General features: G+C 39.9%; 1 protein-coding gene across 1 annotated transcript in view; it reads right to left on the bottom strand.

Annotated features, from left to right (window-relative positions):
- NCKAP5 (NCK associated protein 5) overlaps positions 1-15,723 on the bottom strand; it is a gene marked incomplete at both ends in the record, with an annotated part of 327,343 nt that extends 311,620 nt beyond the window's left edge. Inside the window, one exon of the mRNA XM_084209164.1 lies at positions 15,655-15,723. Within this exon, the coding sequence (XP_084065290.1) occupies positions 15,655-15,723 (69 nt within the window). The remainder of the gene's footprint in view (positions 1-15,654) is intronic.
- Positions 15,724-16,549: the final 826 nt, after the last annotated feature.

The following is a 16,549-nucleotide window of genomic DNA, read 5'->3' as shown; positions in this document are numbered from 1 at the left end:
TTCATGAAAACCAGAGAAAAGAGTATGCTGAAGAGATAGCTACTCACAAAACACAGAAATTTCACAGGCTCCTGCCTTCACTCAGACCAGCATCAGTCTGTAGAAACCTCACCACTTTGCCCATCATGGAAATGCCTCAAAGCTGTCCTTACACAGCTTTAGCAAAAGGAAATATTTCAGGTTTCTAGTCCATTGACCTGATTTTAGTCACACCTACTTGCCTGTTTAACTCTTAATTACATCTGATTCTTACTTAGTATAAACTGAAATAGCTTGATTATCATCAGTGCCAACTTATATCACATAGAGCTTGGTTCACTGACTTTCTTAAAGTGATGCTTGATTTACTCTGAAGCATATGGAGGTGAAATCAGGTTTTGTTTCTCCTTTACGTTGATGCTTCAAGCTGAAAGCTTAATTTTGAAAAGGAGACTGACAGAAAAATTCTTCTGTAATATGTACATTAGCAACAGAGGATGTGTGCTGCTTAGCATTAAACTTTATGGCCCTTCCCTCTTTCTGCATGTCTCATCCTACCATAACACTTCACTGGATCTCCAAATAAACAATGACTGGTTCAGGTTGCATGTGATCTCACAGCTGCTTCTGATCACCACAGGGCACCCTAAAAGGGATTTTATACATATATATTATGTCAAAGAATCCTTTAGGTTGGAAAACACTTCTAAGATCACCAAGTCCAGTTGTCCACCCCACACTGCAAAGTTCACCATGTCCCCAGATGCCACTTCTTCTTGTCCTTTAAATACCTCCATGGAAGAAAGGGGACTCGATCACTTCCCTGGGCAGCCTGTTCCAGTGCTTCATGAACATTTTGGGGACTTGTGCTTTAGATCCTTCACCTGCTCCATTGCCCTTCCTCAGACACACTCCAAGACCTTTCTTTTAGCCCGTGGCCCAAAAGGGATCACAGGATTTGAAGTGCAGCCCCACCAGTGCCGAGTACAGGGGACAATAATCCCTGCTGGCCACACTGGTGCTGAACAGTTGCTCCCATCTCCTCCTCTTTGTTGCCTGTGGGCATCAGTGTAGAGGCATTTCAGCTGGGCTGTTGATCCCATCACCTTTCTACCTGACCATTGTCAGGCATTTTCATGGTTTCTAAGACATCCCCAACCCCTGTATCTTTGCTGCCTCGTAGATCTCCATGCCCAACCTCCACAGAGCCAGCAGACTGGAGGAACTCTCCAGCACACCATCCCTCAAACATCTGTGTGTGCCTCCAAGCTTATGTCTAAACACATCTTTATATGTTTCCTATCTTGCCTGTGGGGATTAACATTTTCATAAAATTTTGCCTATGTTTGTACATGAATGCAAATAAGAGCAAGTTCAAAGCCCAAGCAGTGTGCTTTGTATTTTAATGAGCATTACAGGCAGTGATAAAAACACCTATCAGCCTCCAGTTCTGAAATTCCAAATTCACACAGGCCAAACAAGGCAAACAAGAGTTACAAGGCTTCCCCCTTATTTATTTGTAACAAAATTGCAATTTTTTACTGCTACTTTTAGATAAGATGCATCTCTAGGTTGAAACTGGAAACCCCTACCTCCAAAACTCTGTGTTTTAAGTGGAGACTCAGATAAACAATGAGCATCTTTCCAGTCTTGTCCCACCCCAGGAGGATTTAACAGTTATTCTGAACAGTTTTCAAGAAAGCACTGGTGCTCTCTCCTTTAAGCAAATGGAAGAACATGGAGTACATATTTACCATTTGGAAGAAAGAAGAATCTCTGCTGAAAAAGAAACTTGTAGCTACAAAAACCAGTGTTAAAAGAATTTAAATGCATTTACTGTAAACCTGACTTCTTAAAATTTTAAAGAGTTGGCACTATTCTTCCACTAAAGTATTTTTTTAAATTATCTCACATCTCTAAAATACCAAAGGGATTTTGTTTTTAATTAATTTTAATTAATGTTATGTGCATTAACTAATATAATTTCTCATTTCAGAAAATTAATTCTGTACTCAAAGAGTAGATGTTGTAATTTTGGTGCTTTATAAACTATTCTTTATAGATAGAAAAGTAATTTTAATGATGATATCTGCATTAACAAAGTTTTGACAGATGAAGAATACTTTGATCTGTGCATGATTACAAATCTTTATTTCAATTTTACAGGTAAAGCTGAATTTCTGCAGCTAGCAACCCCCTGTCAAACACATCTTTGTCAATGAGATTTCTGGACAGGTGAAGGCACGCTGGTTTTTATAAGGAACTGGTGGCTCAAGATGTTTGAAAGTTTTCAGTGTCCAACTTAATGGGACCTGTGTTTCAAGATTTCCAACATTCCTGTAAATAAAGTACCCAAAGTGGAATGCCCAAAGTAATACATCTGTCATTAGTCAATTAACAGCCAGCAGAACAAAGCAATTATAAATCAAAATATTATGATCACAAAACTGGTGAATGCAAAAAGAAAAAAATCCTTTGAAACTCTTAACCCCCGTCAAAGGCAGGTCACTTAGGACAGACTCTGAAGGAAATCAGAGTTTCTGCACCAGAGGGAAGCAGCAACACTGGACACCAGCAGTGCCCAAGTGCCTCAAGGACAATGAGGGAGGGTTGTGAGACAACCTCTGCAGTGAGATGTTACATTCATTAAATCCATTGATACCTCACACAGACACTGGGGTAGTCCAGGATATGGGCATGTGAGGAAGGAAGAACAGTTACAACCTTTTAGGTTTAAACAATGCCACATTCCAACATAATTCACTGCCTTGTAGAGGTGTGGTGTGCTGATTTCAGACACATTTAACTGGATGTCCTTTAGCACATTGAGTGAATTTTGCACAAACTTAAGAACACCATGTAGCAGCCAATCTAGGAGGCTGTGAACCAGCTACTGCAATAATTCAACCTGTGCTGTTATCCAGACATAAATCAGACCCTCTGTGTCCTGCTGAGACAGCAAGACCTGAGCTTTTCCTGGATTCCTATACAGATAAAAAAAAAAAGACAATGTAGTTGATGTGGTGCTCAAAGGAAAGCTTGAAGTCACAGATGAAACTGAGATTACAAAGTGGTTGGAAAGTATATAAGAATCCCATCAAACAGAACCACACAGGGAAAAGGGCTAGGAGGAACCTGCTGCTTTGCCAGTGACAACCAGCATGATTTAGTATCACAGGATGATCCAATTACAAAGACACAACATGAGAGAAATCTCCTGTCCGACCCTCAGTAAGAGCAGGAGAAACAGGCAGGACACACTAGCTGATACCAAAAAATGTTTGATTGGAAATACCTGCAGAATAAATGGAGGACATTAGCTTGATTTTTGTCTCATATAAATGTACATCAGAACAAATCCGTTGAGTTCCAGAGTTCCATGTCAGAGACATGAATGAGATAAGATGCAAGAGCTTGCAATGTCAGATTCTATCACCTTAACATATGTGGAGTGTGCGCTTTCCTGTCTGAGATATCTCTCTAATCAGTGCCACTGAAGTTTCTTCATAGTGGAGTAAGGCAACAGATAGGCTGGCTAAAGGTAAAAACAGCATCTTTTACAGCTTAAGCAAAGCTGTTCAGGAGCTTTCTATAGACTACTCCAGAGGAGACTGAAGTTTCCACATGAAAAATCAGAATTTTTGAACGTCAATGACAATGTAATTCTTAAAAGATAACAGATTTCCTTTAGGATAACAGAATATTTTTCATTTCTGGGGACAATTTACATTACTCCAATGCACACCCTCACCCCCCTTCTTCCTATGAATCAGAAACTTTTTGTTTGCACTCTCAAGCTTGGTGCATTTAAGGCCACAAAAGATGCAACAAAGATAGGGAGAAAGTTCAGTTTAAGAGAATATATTTTCAACATTTATAAATTAAAAAAAAAAGTACATTTAATTGAGACCAAAATGTCCAAGCATTGAAACAAATTTCCCAGGATGGGACATTCCTTGGAAATTTCCCTGTTCTGATCCAGTCTAATGTCCAAGAGGAATTCTGCATTACACCTCTCAGTCATTTAATTCAAGCACTTGTCTTCCAGAAAAGGTTTTTAATGAACAGGTATATTTGAATCTACTTACAAAGCAATAGAAACAAAATAATTGTCTTCAACAGCCAAATCTTGCTCTTTGTGACAGGGACTGCAATTTATGCTGTAAAAACTTTGAAAGAAGTTGAGAATTAAATTGTGCTTCAAAAAGCACTTTCGATACACTGTGTAGTAAATAATACACTAAGATAAAAACAGACTGGCAGGATTTTGGAGAGCAATGTCTCGTATTTTTACATCACCAAAGACACACTGGAGCCTTCTGAACAGTTACACTTTTGTTTGGGATTCAGTGCAAGAAACCACTGCCCTGAAACCTGATCATATTGTGAGTTATCTTTGCCAAAACTCATAAATTCAAGCACAGAGAAAACATATTGGGTGTCTGGAAACAGTGGAGGTAATTTTTCCCTTCAGACCTACTAGAGATTTTCACTATAATGAAAAACTCTAAGGTATCATTATAGAAATAAGTTGGGAAACTGTTTCCCAGCCAAAATTACTTGGATTCGCTTTATACGCTGGGAAAAATACCCATTGAAATCATAAAAACTCTCTGGATTTACACTGTTAGCTTCCCATAAAGCCAGCTGTTGATACCCAATTATTTTAAATGCCTTGAAATGATCGCAGCTCATTTCCTATCTGGGTCACACAAGGCCCTGCAAGGCAGAGCACACAGGCAGGCTCAGAGGTGCAGCAGAAGAGGATGAACGAGCTGCCAGCAAAGCCATTCCCAGCAATTAGAGCTCAACAGGCACCTACAGACTCCCCAGAACAGAAAAATGTCTGGAATCGGGGTACCCACCCTCAAATATCCCTGCCTCCAGGGGTCCCAAGCAAAGGACATATTTACACTACAGAGTTTTGCATGACTCTCTTGACAGCATGAAGCAGAACATTTTCCATGTGGGAGATTTAGCCAGTTCTTTGGCAGCTTGGTTTTTAATGAGGAAACCCTTATTCCACAAAGGCAAAACACACAGTGATTTAGCTGAAATTTTCAGTAAGGCACACTTTATCTAAAGATCAAAATTGTAAACTTGTGAAGCAAAACATTGTACCTCAGTTGTAGTGTGCATCATCTATCATAGCTATACAATTAAATGAGTAAGGGGACCAAAAGTGTATATATACATATTTTTATATAAGAACAAAAGAGAAGTGTGTGTAAATATATATATATATACGTATAAATAAAATATGAAAAAAGACAGAATTTTTCCAGCTGTAACTAAAACATAAAAACCTCAAAATTTTTAGCACAGGCTGGAAACACTGGTTTGCAAAACAACTCAGAGCAGTAATTTTTACTTGAGGTTATCTTGCACTCACTGTAAGCAGACAAAATTAGCCAAAATTCAAAACATGAGTGAAAGTTGACCATACCTACTTGTAAAACAAAACAACCTGGAAATGCCTACATATCTTCTTGCAAAGACTTATTTTGTTCCCTTTATATATTGGCATGAACACAAACCTGTGAAAAGAAATTTAGATTCTCCTATGGAAGCAACAATATTCAAAATAGGACTTTTCAGTGGATGCCATAACTGACCTAGCAGGAGGTAGATTCACTATTCATTCTTGGTCTTGCAGGGTAGGGAATTATGTCAGCACTATAAAACAACACAGGGCATATTTTTTCTTTTCTCTTCTCCCTAGGATTGTATTCCACTAGAATCAGACAACTGGGAGGCACAAAGGAGACTTGTGCTTCTCAGGATATGTGTTATGCTTAATTGCTGAAGGCATGAAGCATTTTAAAACATTTGTCAATAAAATCCCTCTTTAGTTAACCCCAATCTCTTCAGATCTCTTGTCACAGGCAGCCTTCTGCTCTTAACATCTGGGCAGGCAAAGCATCCAATTTCACTGCTGCTTTGGGAGCTTACCAGAGCTAGATGAGTGTCCCCAAAACATCCATTTCCCTTGGTGGCTGCTTATTCCTGGCCAGGCTGACACTCAGCCTTCGTGTCCCACTGGCACATCACCGTGTGGCACGCACCCAGCGTGGTGCACACTCCCCCTGAATCCAGAGCTCTCCCTGAGCTCCCCTCTTCAGGGGCCAGCCTGACATCTGTCACAGCTCCACTCAGTAATTGGTGGGGCAGGGCAAAGGCGCAGAGCAGCCCGAGATCGCAGCCAGGAGCCGCTCACAGCGCTGGAGCTGCTGTCCCCTGCCTGCAGCCCCATCCTTCAGGGGAAAAGGCAGCAGCAGGCAGGAGGCTGCTGGGCTGGCTCTGGACCAGAGGGCAGGCACCTGCCAGCTCCTCCCAAAAACCCTGGGGAGCAGAGCCTGGTGTGCACACTGCAAATCATCAAACTCCTCCAATTCAAAACATGGGGTTCCATCCAAATTACAATCCACTAGCAAACAGTCCCACAGCAAGACTTCTCCTTAATGTGTCCCAAAGGAGAAAGCCAAGTCTCAGCACAGTTGTCTCCCCTACACCAAGATAAAGCTCCGACTATTTTCTTCCAAGCCCTGACATCTGCAACTATAAACTACCACAAAATTCACCAAGTTCAGTTTCTGCAATTTGTCAGCTTGAACACTTAACACCCTTTCTTTTTGTAGCACCCAAATTGTCTATTGTACCAAGCTGAACTTTCATTCCCAAATAACTCTCAAAATTCATGCATTTATCTCTTGTGTTTTCCTTCATTTTCATTTTTAGTTCCTCCTCTGCAGCTAAATCAGTGTCTTTAAAAGCTTATTAGGAGTTGTTGAGAATTTAATACTTTAATGTCAAAAGTCTGACAGTGAAATTACTGAGATTCTGCAGAAACATAGGCCAATTTCTCAGCTTTTTTAGAAGGCAACAGAATATGATTGCCCTCTGTTTTTTCCCAGTCCATCTGCCAGCTAATTTGCAGGCCCAAGTAAAACCAGCTTTTCTGCTCTCTGTTCTTACTTGTCCTTCACTTTTGCGTCCAGTTCTGTGACAATGAGCAAGGGTAGATCAGCTGCAGAAATTTCTTTTTAAGCTTCAATTTTAACCTTCAAGCCTTGTGTTTGTCACTTTAAGTTTATGTGCCAAAGACATGAGAAAGCAAAAGCCAGCAGTTTGTCAAAGCATGATCTCTGGGGATGTGGGTACTGTTTCAGCTGTCACCATGTCACTCTATACACCTATTGATGTAACTTTTGATGTGCAGCAACAAATGGTAAACAATTCTTCTCTCAGACAGCACTTCTGCCTGTGCTGGAGTCAGTGCTTTTGATCAATAAACCATTGAGGTATATTCCAGTAGGAATATGATTCGAAGTTTTTCTCAGGAACAACATGCTCCATGCACTGTTTGTTTTCAGGGCTGTGAGTTTTTTATTTCTAGTCCTTCTTCAAGCATCTCTCCACTGCTCACCATTTATTCACATCTCCAGTTCCTGAAAAGGATCACTGGTTTCTATTGGTGGAAGCTTTAATCAAAGCAATAGGCCACTGTCTGTATCACCACAAGAACAAATTTCAGTTCTTTCTCTGGCACTGGTACCTAACAGAACCATTTCTCCACATTAGGCCTGGCACTTACTTCTAACATCATTCCCTAGGTTCACTGAGTCCTTTGGATCTCACAGACCCTGTTCTTCTTAATTATGATTTAAGGTTAGCCAGGCTGCTCCACAGTTTATAAATGTGACTTACAGTAACCAACTGCTGTCAGGAAGTTCAGTGCTGTACACACTTCTTCATTTTCAAATCCCTCTTCTGCAAATGCAATCCAAACCAGCCATCTCCACCACTGCTACACAGAAGTGCCATCATCTCTCTTAGTGTAATTAGTGACTGTGCTCTTTATCCAAGCTGGTGTAGATTCCGCTCCTAGAACCTTAGATGCAGTGCTGTGCTGGCAAGTGATATCCTTAAATCCACTCAGACCACAGTTCCCCACACTATTAGTGCTATTGCTAACATGGTAATATCAATCCTAAACACTGCTGTCCCATATCAGTGGTTTCTCTTTTCTGCTCAGCTCTCAGCAGTTTCTGCTGCAAACTGACCCATTTGGTTGGCTCTTTTCTTCTGCCTAACACACCAGAGCTCTCGTCTCAATTTTCACTTTATTAAAAATGCAAATGCAGAGCAGTCTGTGCTCTTGGCACTATGTTTATAGACAGCTCAGCTTTCTCAAAGTCCAGGTGCTAAAGGCTCTGGGTGTGCACAACAGAATCTGTCCTTCTGTTTAGATAGCTTTTACACAGTCAGACCCCACTGGGATTTTCTTTTTCTGCAAAGTTACTCTGAGATTCCAGGACTGTCCATTATGCATCATCTGCCCAGTCTGTGGAGTAGATGTCCTAACTGACAGATTTGCAGAATTGTGTGATAGTATCCTTGACATGAGGAAGATGCAGAGGGGTTAGGGCAAGATGATCTTTATGATCCCTTCCAACTCAAACCATTCTATGATGCTATGAATACATTTTTCTTAGAAGTCTGTTCACTGAGTCCTTATGTCAATTCCATATCTTACAATTTTCCTCATGAATGTGCAAACCTTCACCTCTACAGGTAGCAACACAACCTGTGTTTCACTGCTGTTCTTCCCTCTATTCTGTTTTCCAGCTCAAAATTCCACACTTGTCACCTTTATTAAACTGTTCTCTTTGACTTCCTCTCCCCCTGGATGCGCTGGATGTTACGCATGCTTTACCTTGCCTCTGAAAAACACCAAAAACTATTTGTTTGAGGCTCACATTCTGGGTCCATTTTCCAAAGCTGAACCATACTTTTGCAGTGCCAGATTCAACCCTTGGCATGGGCTTTTCTGTAATGGCGTACCCAGCTGAACAAAATTCTGAATTATAAATTAGCACACAAATCAAAACACGAGTTTTGAGAGGACTGAAAGTACTTGCAGACTCCAAAGGAATTTGGCAGCAGCTTTTAGGTGGGAAAAAAACATTCAGGCTGCAAAAGTTAGAACATTAGCTGATATCTGACAAGGCAATATTTTTAATGCCACCTTTCATTTTGAAGTGCTGGATTATGTTATGTTGCACAGTGATGTCAGACACACTGTGAATGTCACAGTCAACTAGCAAAAAAAATAGTCAGAGCTATTCCCAGAATTTAATTCCCAGACATGAAGGGTTCCCCTCCTGCCTTGCTGCAGCAGTTTTCCCAGCTCTGCTCCAACGTCATGTTCTCTGTGACACCTTTCATCTGAAGATATCAAAGCAAGCCACAGACTCACGCTAATAACAGACTATTCCTGGAATACTTATGAGGTAAGAAATTACTATAACATCCAATTTATTGACAAGAAAACTGAATCAGAGTTTTGTTAATGAGAAAACTGAATTAGAAATTTATTAAAGAGAGTTAGGAATTGATTAGAGGTGACAGATGTCAGACTTAACCCCTGAATTCCAGGCTCCCAGCTCCAGAGAACACATGCACACTTCTCAGCAGTCTCCAGTTGAACTCAGTGGTTTTGCCCACGCCACCAATCCAGCTGCAGGCAGCTGAAGGTATTCCTCCCACGCCCCAGAGCAATTCATTACATTACACTCTGCCCTTATTACAACAAAGTGGTGCCATTAAAGCCCATCCTACAGAGCCCCACAGGAGCTGTGACCAGAATGAAAGCAGCAGGGCACAGTTCACCAGCCACCACTGAAGCACTTTACCACAACTTGCTTTCAGAAGCAAAAGCCTCATTCTAAATAAAACAAAAACTTCTGCTTTGATAAATGCTGGCTGCTTCAAAAAGATATTCTGTTCTCAAATCTCCCCAGCTAAATGCCACCACAGCTGTAAGGGTGAACCATGTGTGTAGTCAGGCTGGGAATTATCCACATAAATAAAGAGCACAGCTTGAAACATTGACTTTTTCCTGATCAAAAGGGCCTGGGAGGCAACTGGACAGTTTGGATCAGGCAAAGGATAGGGCTTTTATTATTTTCAAAGAACACCCCAGTGAATAGAGTAGCAAACGTGGCCCTGGTGGCAGTGATATGTTCTAAACTCCCCTCATCCCACACAAATTACTTAAAAGCTTGGCTTTGGGTCTATTTATGGTTTGGGGTTTTTCCATTTTTCTTTTTGTTTAAGAACTTTTGTAGGGAAAACCTGAAATACAATCAATCCTTTCATGAGGCCTTTTAATATCATTGCCTGTCTGAGCTACCTCCCTCACATACCAAATAATAAATTACAAATATTAACAGAGAAATCTTCTCATATGTCTTCATTTTACCCATATTAAAAAAAAATAGGTACCTAAATTCTACCAAAGTACATTTTTTACTACAAATTTTCTTATTAGTTTTCTTTGTATATTCTGACCAGAAATGAATAAAGGACACAGAAAAATCCCTATCCTTCCTGGTTTTATCTAGTTTCTTTCACTAGTTATTTTCAACTAGTTATGCTTAAATGCAAAATTCAACAGGAAAAAAATTATTCAGGAAAAAAAATCAAACCTATGAAATATTCACACTCTTATGCTCTGTAAAGCTGTTCTATTTAACCAAACTTAAAGGATTTAAGGATTTAAGACACACAAAGCAAAATGTTCTTCAGAAAGAACTGTTTCTCTTTTAACAGAAAACAATCTGCCATGGGTGTTACATGACAGCTAAGCAACATATTCCAAATGAACACACTCCTTCAATATTACAAATTTTGTCATTTCATGCTAAGCAGAAGTACTGTAGCAATAACAGCAAAGGCTTTGGTCTTGATTTCTTGCACAGCAAATCAGAAGGACACAGAATTCCACCTTATTCTTCAGGTGTTGTCTATCTTATCTTATAACCACATATACAATAAAATATCCTTACAAATGTCATAAAAACATGACAAATGCAGATCTGTTATTTAAAACAAAAAAGATTCCATCTTTATTTCTCCTTTCTCAAGCCAATTTGATTTTTAGAGTTGTGGTGTTTTGACTAGAATCAATTTGCAGAAGAAAACTTTAAAAACTCAAAATACAGTAGCATCACTTGTACAGCAGATGAGACAATAAGGTAGTATAAAACCATATTGAAACTGTAAAAGGTATATCCTCCTTGGGTGGTATGTTTTAGGTTTTAAATGCCAGGCAGAAATTACAAAGATATTATTTTCTGTAACTGATCTCATAGGATTACCTGTGAGAATTGTTATGAAGTTAATATTTTCTAACAGTTTCACCTGAATACAAAGCCATAAAACATCAATGTCACTGCAGGCTTACCTGCTTTGCCTGCAAATGTAAATAAGTGGGTGTATAACAAATCTTCAGCATGGTGCCAATATTGGAAACCTAGAGAACAATAACAGCCATTGGCTATACTGGATGTTTCTGAAATACCACCTGTGATATTATGACTAAAAGCTGATAGAGATCTAATTTAATTGAAGCTAACAGCAAGATGTCCCTTTCACCTGGGCAGGAGTAGTAGCAATTCCTTTGGCTTTTTTTTTTTCTGGAACTTGTTAAACTGCATGGTTTCAAACCATTAACTTCCAGTAAAGCATTAATTATCACTCACTAAAAATATTATGCCCTATGAAAGACATTTTATGAACATATTTGTGCACTTTTATTTTTTTAATTTTAAAATGTTTATTTGCTTTCATTGTAATGCTTATTTCCTCAAGACACCACCTGTCAGTGGTAGAGTAGTACAGGAAATAAAACTGAACCCCTGCTTGTCTGAGTGATCCAAAAGTAGTTACTGCGCCTGTGGTGTAAGGAAGAGTGGTTTAATAGCTATGGAATTTCTCCCTGTTTGAAGGATGTCCTTAACATGGATCTTTCTTATCTAAAGCCTGAAACTCATTATTTGATGGGCAGGCCTGAATACAAAACACTGATGGAATTTATGATCATATTTTGAAGGCCCAGATCCATATCCTAAGGAGAGAGAAGTCATGTCTTTGCTTCAGAATTACCTCTTCCTTCTTCTCACTTTTCCATCAAATACCTTCATAGATTCTATATTCAGAGTCTAAGAGTGGAGGAAGGAAGAGGATCTTTTTTGGTTTTTTTTAACATCACTATGCAATACTTGTAGAAAAAACATGGAAAAAAACATTCCAGAAGATTACAATCTGATGCAGATGGGAAAAGCAGCAGAGGCAGGCAGGGTGAGGAATGTTATCAGAAACGCCTATTTGTATCTCATGGTCCAGAGTACAAAAGTAGAAACATATTTTCTTTAAACACCCAGAAGTTAGAATTCTTTCTGAGATATGATAATGCTTAAACTCTCCACCAAACAAGGAGAAGCTGGATTTGAGAGAATCAAGGCCAGATTTCCCAAGCAGAGTGTCCAACCCTGAATGCCTGAGAGGTTACACACAAAACATTTGGGAAGAGAGAGTGTAGAGAGCATTTTGAGCAGACACTGGATAGAGGTAAGCTGCACAACCCTGCATGCATGCCTGATAGCAGGGACATGCTGCCCTTGGGCAAACTATAAAAAGAAGTTTGCCAAGATGTACCCAAGGAAAAGAGATGTGAAGCAGGATTTTCTGAAGATGTGAAGAGAAGATATGGGGCAAGATGTTCTGCTGACACTTTTGCCAAGCTATGCTACATGACCAAAGATATGTTAGCTCCTTGTCTCATACACAGTGCTTTGTGACCAATCAAATGTGTTCTCACGTGGCTGAACCCTCTGTTACCATATAAATGCACCCTCAAATTTGCAATAAACGAGCACTGATCATTACCTCCATGAGGATTGATCTCTGACTCCAAGGGCTCCTCTCTCTTCCTCTCTTTCTCCCCCTCACCCCCTCTCCCTCACTTTCTTTAAGAGAGGACAAGAGAGACCCAAGAACTTACATGAGCAGAGGACTGGACTAAAGCAAGATGCTCAAACAGAATGTGATGATACAAGGGTAGAGACATATATGAAGGCAACAATTAAGAGCAGGTATGCTAGAACAGGAATTTGGGGACAACAAGGAAAACACAAAGGGCTTTGCCATTCCTGATGCAATTTCCTGGAGTCACAAGGCAGCCATGTGGCTTACTACAGGCTGCTGAAGGCACTTGAGTCTCAGAATGTCTCTTCCAATTTGTTATGAAATAATAGCTGGGAGTAGGCAACTCAAAAGTAGACCTCAAAAGTTTCTAATTAAATGTATGGATGACACTCCCAGATCTGGTTACACATAATTGACTCAATGAAAAGCTTCATGGACACAGACCTGTGACACCCCAGAACAGCAAATGGATGTGTGCCCTGAAACTCAACAGGTGACACAACCTGTAAATGCCACCTGTAGCAGAAGTTATTGCTTTACAATGATATGACAGCATGACAGGTTTAGATGTACAAAATTTTGAAGTGTTACAATATTTCTTTCTCTCAACGCATTTCCTTCAACACTTTCACACCAATATGGGTTAATCAGACACAGAACTTCAGCTGCCACATGTTGGCACTAATTCACTGACCTCAAGCCAGTGCTTGAACACTGATTTCAGCTGTGTGCAACCTCCCACCCTCCTTACCCCTTGCTAAAGAGCACGGAGAGAGCATCACCATCCCATACAGCTATGGTTTCTGTTTCTCCTCCAATGAAGTCCTTATGGGTGCTTCAACATGCACATAGCACTGAATACAACACAAAGCACTTTGGATGGTGCCAGACAAACAGTATTTGCTATGTTGTTGGCAAATGTCTCTCTCTACTCCCCCCTTACTCATAGGGAAGGGTAAGAATTAGACACAGTGCCCTACCTGGGATATAAATCAAATCCAAATTCCACTAGGTGGGATTGGAAGCCAGAAATATCTGGTTCCTTGTTCCCATCCACACACCACATTACAGTCACCTCAGAGAAATGAAACTTTCTACCTTAATACATTTATTAAAGGCTAAATCTAGTCCATTACATCAGTGAGAACATTTAGGGGAGAATAGTACTGATTTGCCATACTAAGCAATGTCTTTATGCAAAATTCACAACTGCTAGCATTTCCCTCAGCTTTCAGTACCCAGTTTCTACGAGTATTCCTTTCTCCAGATAAATATTGACAGTTTGTGGTCGATTGTTTGGATCACAGCAGTACATTTTAGCTGCAGGATTTAGGCTGGAATCTGTTTTGGGGCTGTGTATGCCTAAAACCAGTAACAGAGGTTTGGGCCCTGGGACTAAACAGACTTTTGAGCCTACAAAACCTTTCAGATTTTGTCTGTCTCTGGGTGTATTACATAAAGTTGTGAGTTCATACCAATCCCTCTTTCTCTGCCCACGAGCTAGAAAGAGTTTTAAAGTGCTGGGAACACAACCTGACCTGCTGAGTGCCTGCAAGCCAAGAGAGCAGCTTTTGTTGCAGGCTGAACAACCTGAAAATAGTCACATCTCAGTATCAGAGCCCTGAGCTGCATGGTCTGAACAGGGGCAGCTTAAACTTCTCTTCCTTAGGGTCCTGAGTAGCTCAGAGAATTCACTATTCTTCACTACTTTTATTTCTCTCCAATTAATTATATTTTTCTGAAAAAAGGATGTAATTCATCAGCATAAAAAATGGTGCCAAGAAAAGGACAGAGCCCTTTTTAAACATTCTCTGCACATTTCTTCACTGACCAGCTGACATTACCTGAGATGTGCCTTGTAGCTAAGGCCTGAGGGAGAGGAGCAGAGTCCTTAACAGGGTGGAAACCTGGGAAGGTGAGACCGCTCTGCTGACCCCAATAAAGAACACAGCAGGTGACTGAAGACCATCAGTGGATAGACTGAAATCTTCTGAGTCCATGTTCACTGCTATTATCATGTCAGTGGGCTTTATACTTTGTGGGGGAAAAAATCCCAAACCACAATTTTAGCATAAAATGAAGGAAACAACATAATTGTAGTAATGTGTAAAATTCAGGTAATGGCGTTAGCACAGGAGTGGTATTGCAGGCAAAAGGGCTTTCAAGTCCCACAGTCACTACCTCTATGAGTGTAAAAGAGATGGCACAGGTTTCCTCAGGTTTCTCACCTTTGCCTGTTTCAATATTTGCAGATTGTCATGTTAAATACCTGACACTTTTATCCTCATACACAACTCTTCCACATCTATGAGCATTTTCAGCATACAGCTCTAAAATCTCCTTGTTTGTCTCATTCATCCTTTGAAAATATAAACTAAAAAAAATAAATCTAGAATACAGTCTCCAATGAATTTAAATCCTAGGTAAAGCAAAAGCAATTGTTTTACAGCATGTGGCATTTATGCTTCTCTTTCAGTAGATTTTAGAGTAGTTTATAGATTTGCTATGGTGAACACATTTGTGCTGATATCCTGATAAACATTTTTGACAGAGGACCTCAGCCCCTTACAGCCCTCATGTACAAAGTATGAAGCAACACAGGGTAATTCCACAGAAGCTGAGTAGTATTTAATAAAAAATCCATTATAATTGTCTGGATTCCTTCCTTGTGCAAATTCAGTGAATTCAGGGACATGTTTCCATATGATGACCAGTTTCTGCCTAGGATGTCATAAAATTCCTCCAATACTTTTTGTTGGACAATCTGAATAATCACAAAATGTTGTGACATTGTGATGAAGAGATAAACACCTTTAAAATCTATGTAATTGTGAGTATTTTCTCTTAAAACTAAATTTTTATGACAAGATATATTCAGTAAATGCAGCAAATATTCATTCTTACCACAAGACTGCTGTCCAGAGAAAGTCTTTTCCCAAATTCCCTTTTCTGTAGCTGTCTTTTTTTCTCCATAGCTGCAGTTATTTGTTTTCCTTTTGATCGACTAGAAATGTCAGGCTGCTTTCAGCATCACTGGAAGAAAAAAAAATTAAAATATTTAAATGCTTATTTCAATACCCTACTAAACTGTTACTGTCTTTCATCATTAACTTTGTAATGACCCAACAGCTAATAACTTTGTGTTTCTAGTAGGCTGTGTTCCAGGAATAAATGTTCTGTGCCAAAAACTCTCCAAACAGAAATATTACCAATATGTTTGGGTTGCTTCTCAAAGGCAGAAGGAAAAAAAAATCTGCTACAGCTGCCTTTAGCATTACACCCATGCTTCCATAGTCTTTTGAACTGGGCAGGGAGCTGAATTTGCAGAGCCAATGAATTACCTGAGGCTGGGCAGGGGGAGGGGAACAGTTTGTTTCACATTAATTGCGCTCCTCAGTAAGCCCCGCTTGTTGGCACATCTGTGCTGCTACTGGGATGTACAAATTTTGGACCTAATCCTGAAGAGTTCTAAAAGCTTTCAACTCCCATTATCTTTAACGAGAGAAAAATGCCCTCAGCACTTTCCTTACGTTTTTAAGGTCAAAGATTCCGCTGTAGTAATCAGACAGTCCCACTGCCTGTACAGAGCAGCCCGGGAATTCAGCCCATAAAACTACCACAGAGGGAATTGATCTTTCCAGTTTTGTAGGGTTTGGTAATTCCTGGCCAGTGGTTTCTACTAAAGCCAAGCCACAGCTTACAAGTAACAACTACCAGTTCTCTTCCTAAATGTCCTTGTTGCTATGTGTACCTGAAAGTTTCAGCTTGTATTTTAAGATATGCATTGTTTGTGATACAG

This window comes from Fringilla coelebs, assembly GCF_963513975.1.
Source record: "Fringilla coelebs genome assembly, chromosome: 7".
Lineage (NCBI taxonomy): Eukaryota > Metazoa > Chordata > Aves > Passeriformes > Fringillidae > Fringilla > Fringilla coelebs.
The sequence above is the reverse complement of the archived record's forward strand: the minus strand, read 5'-3'. Positions and strand labels throughout refer to the sequence as shown.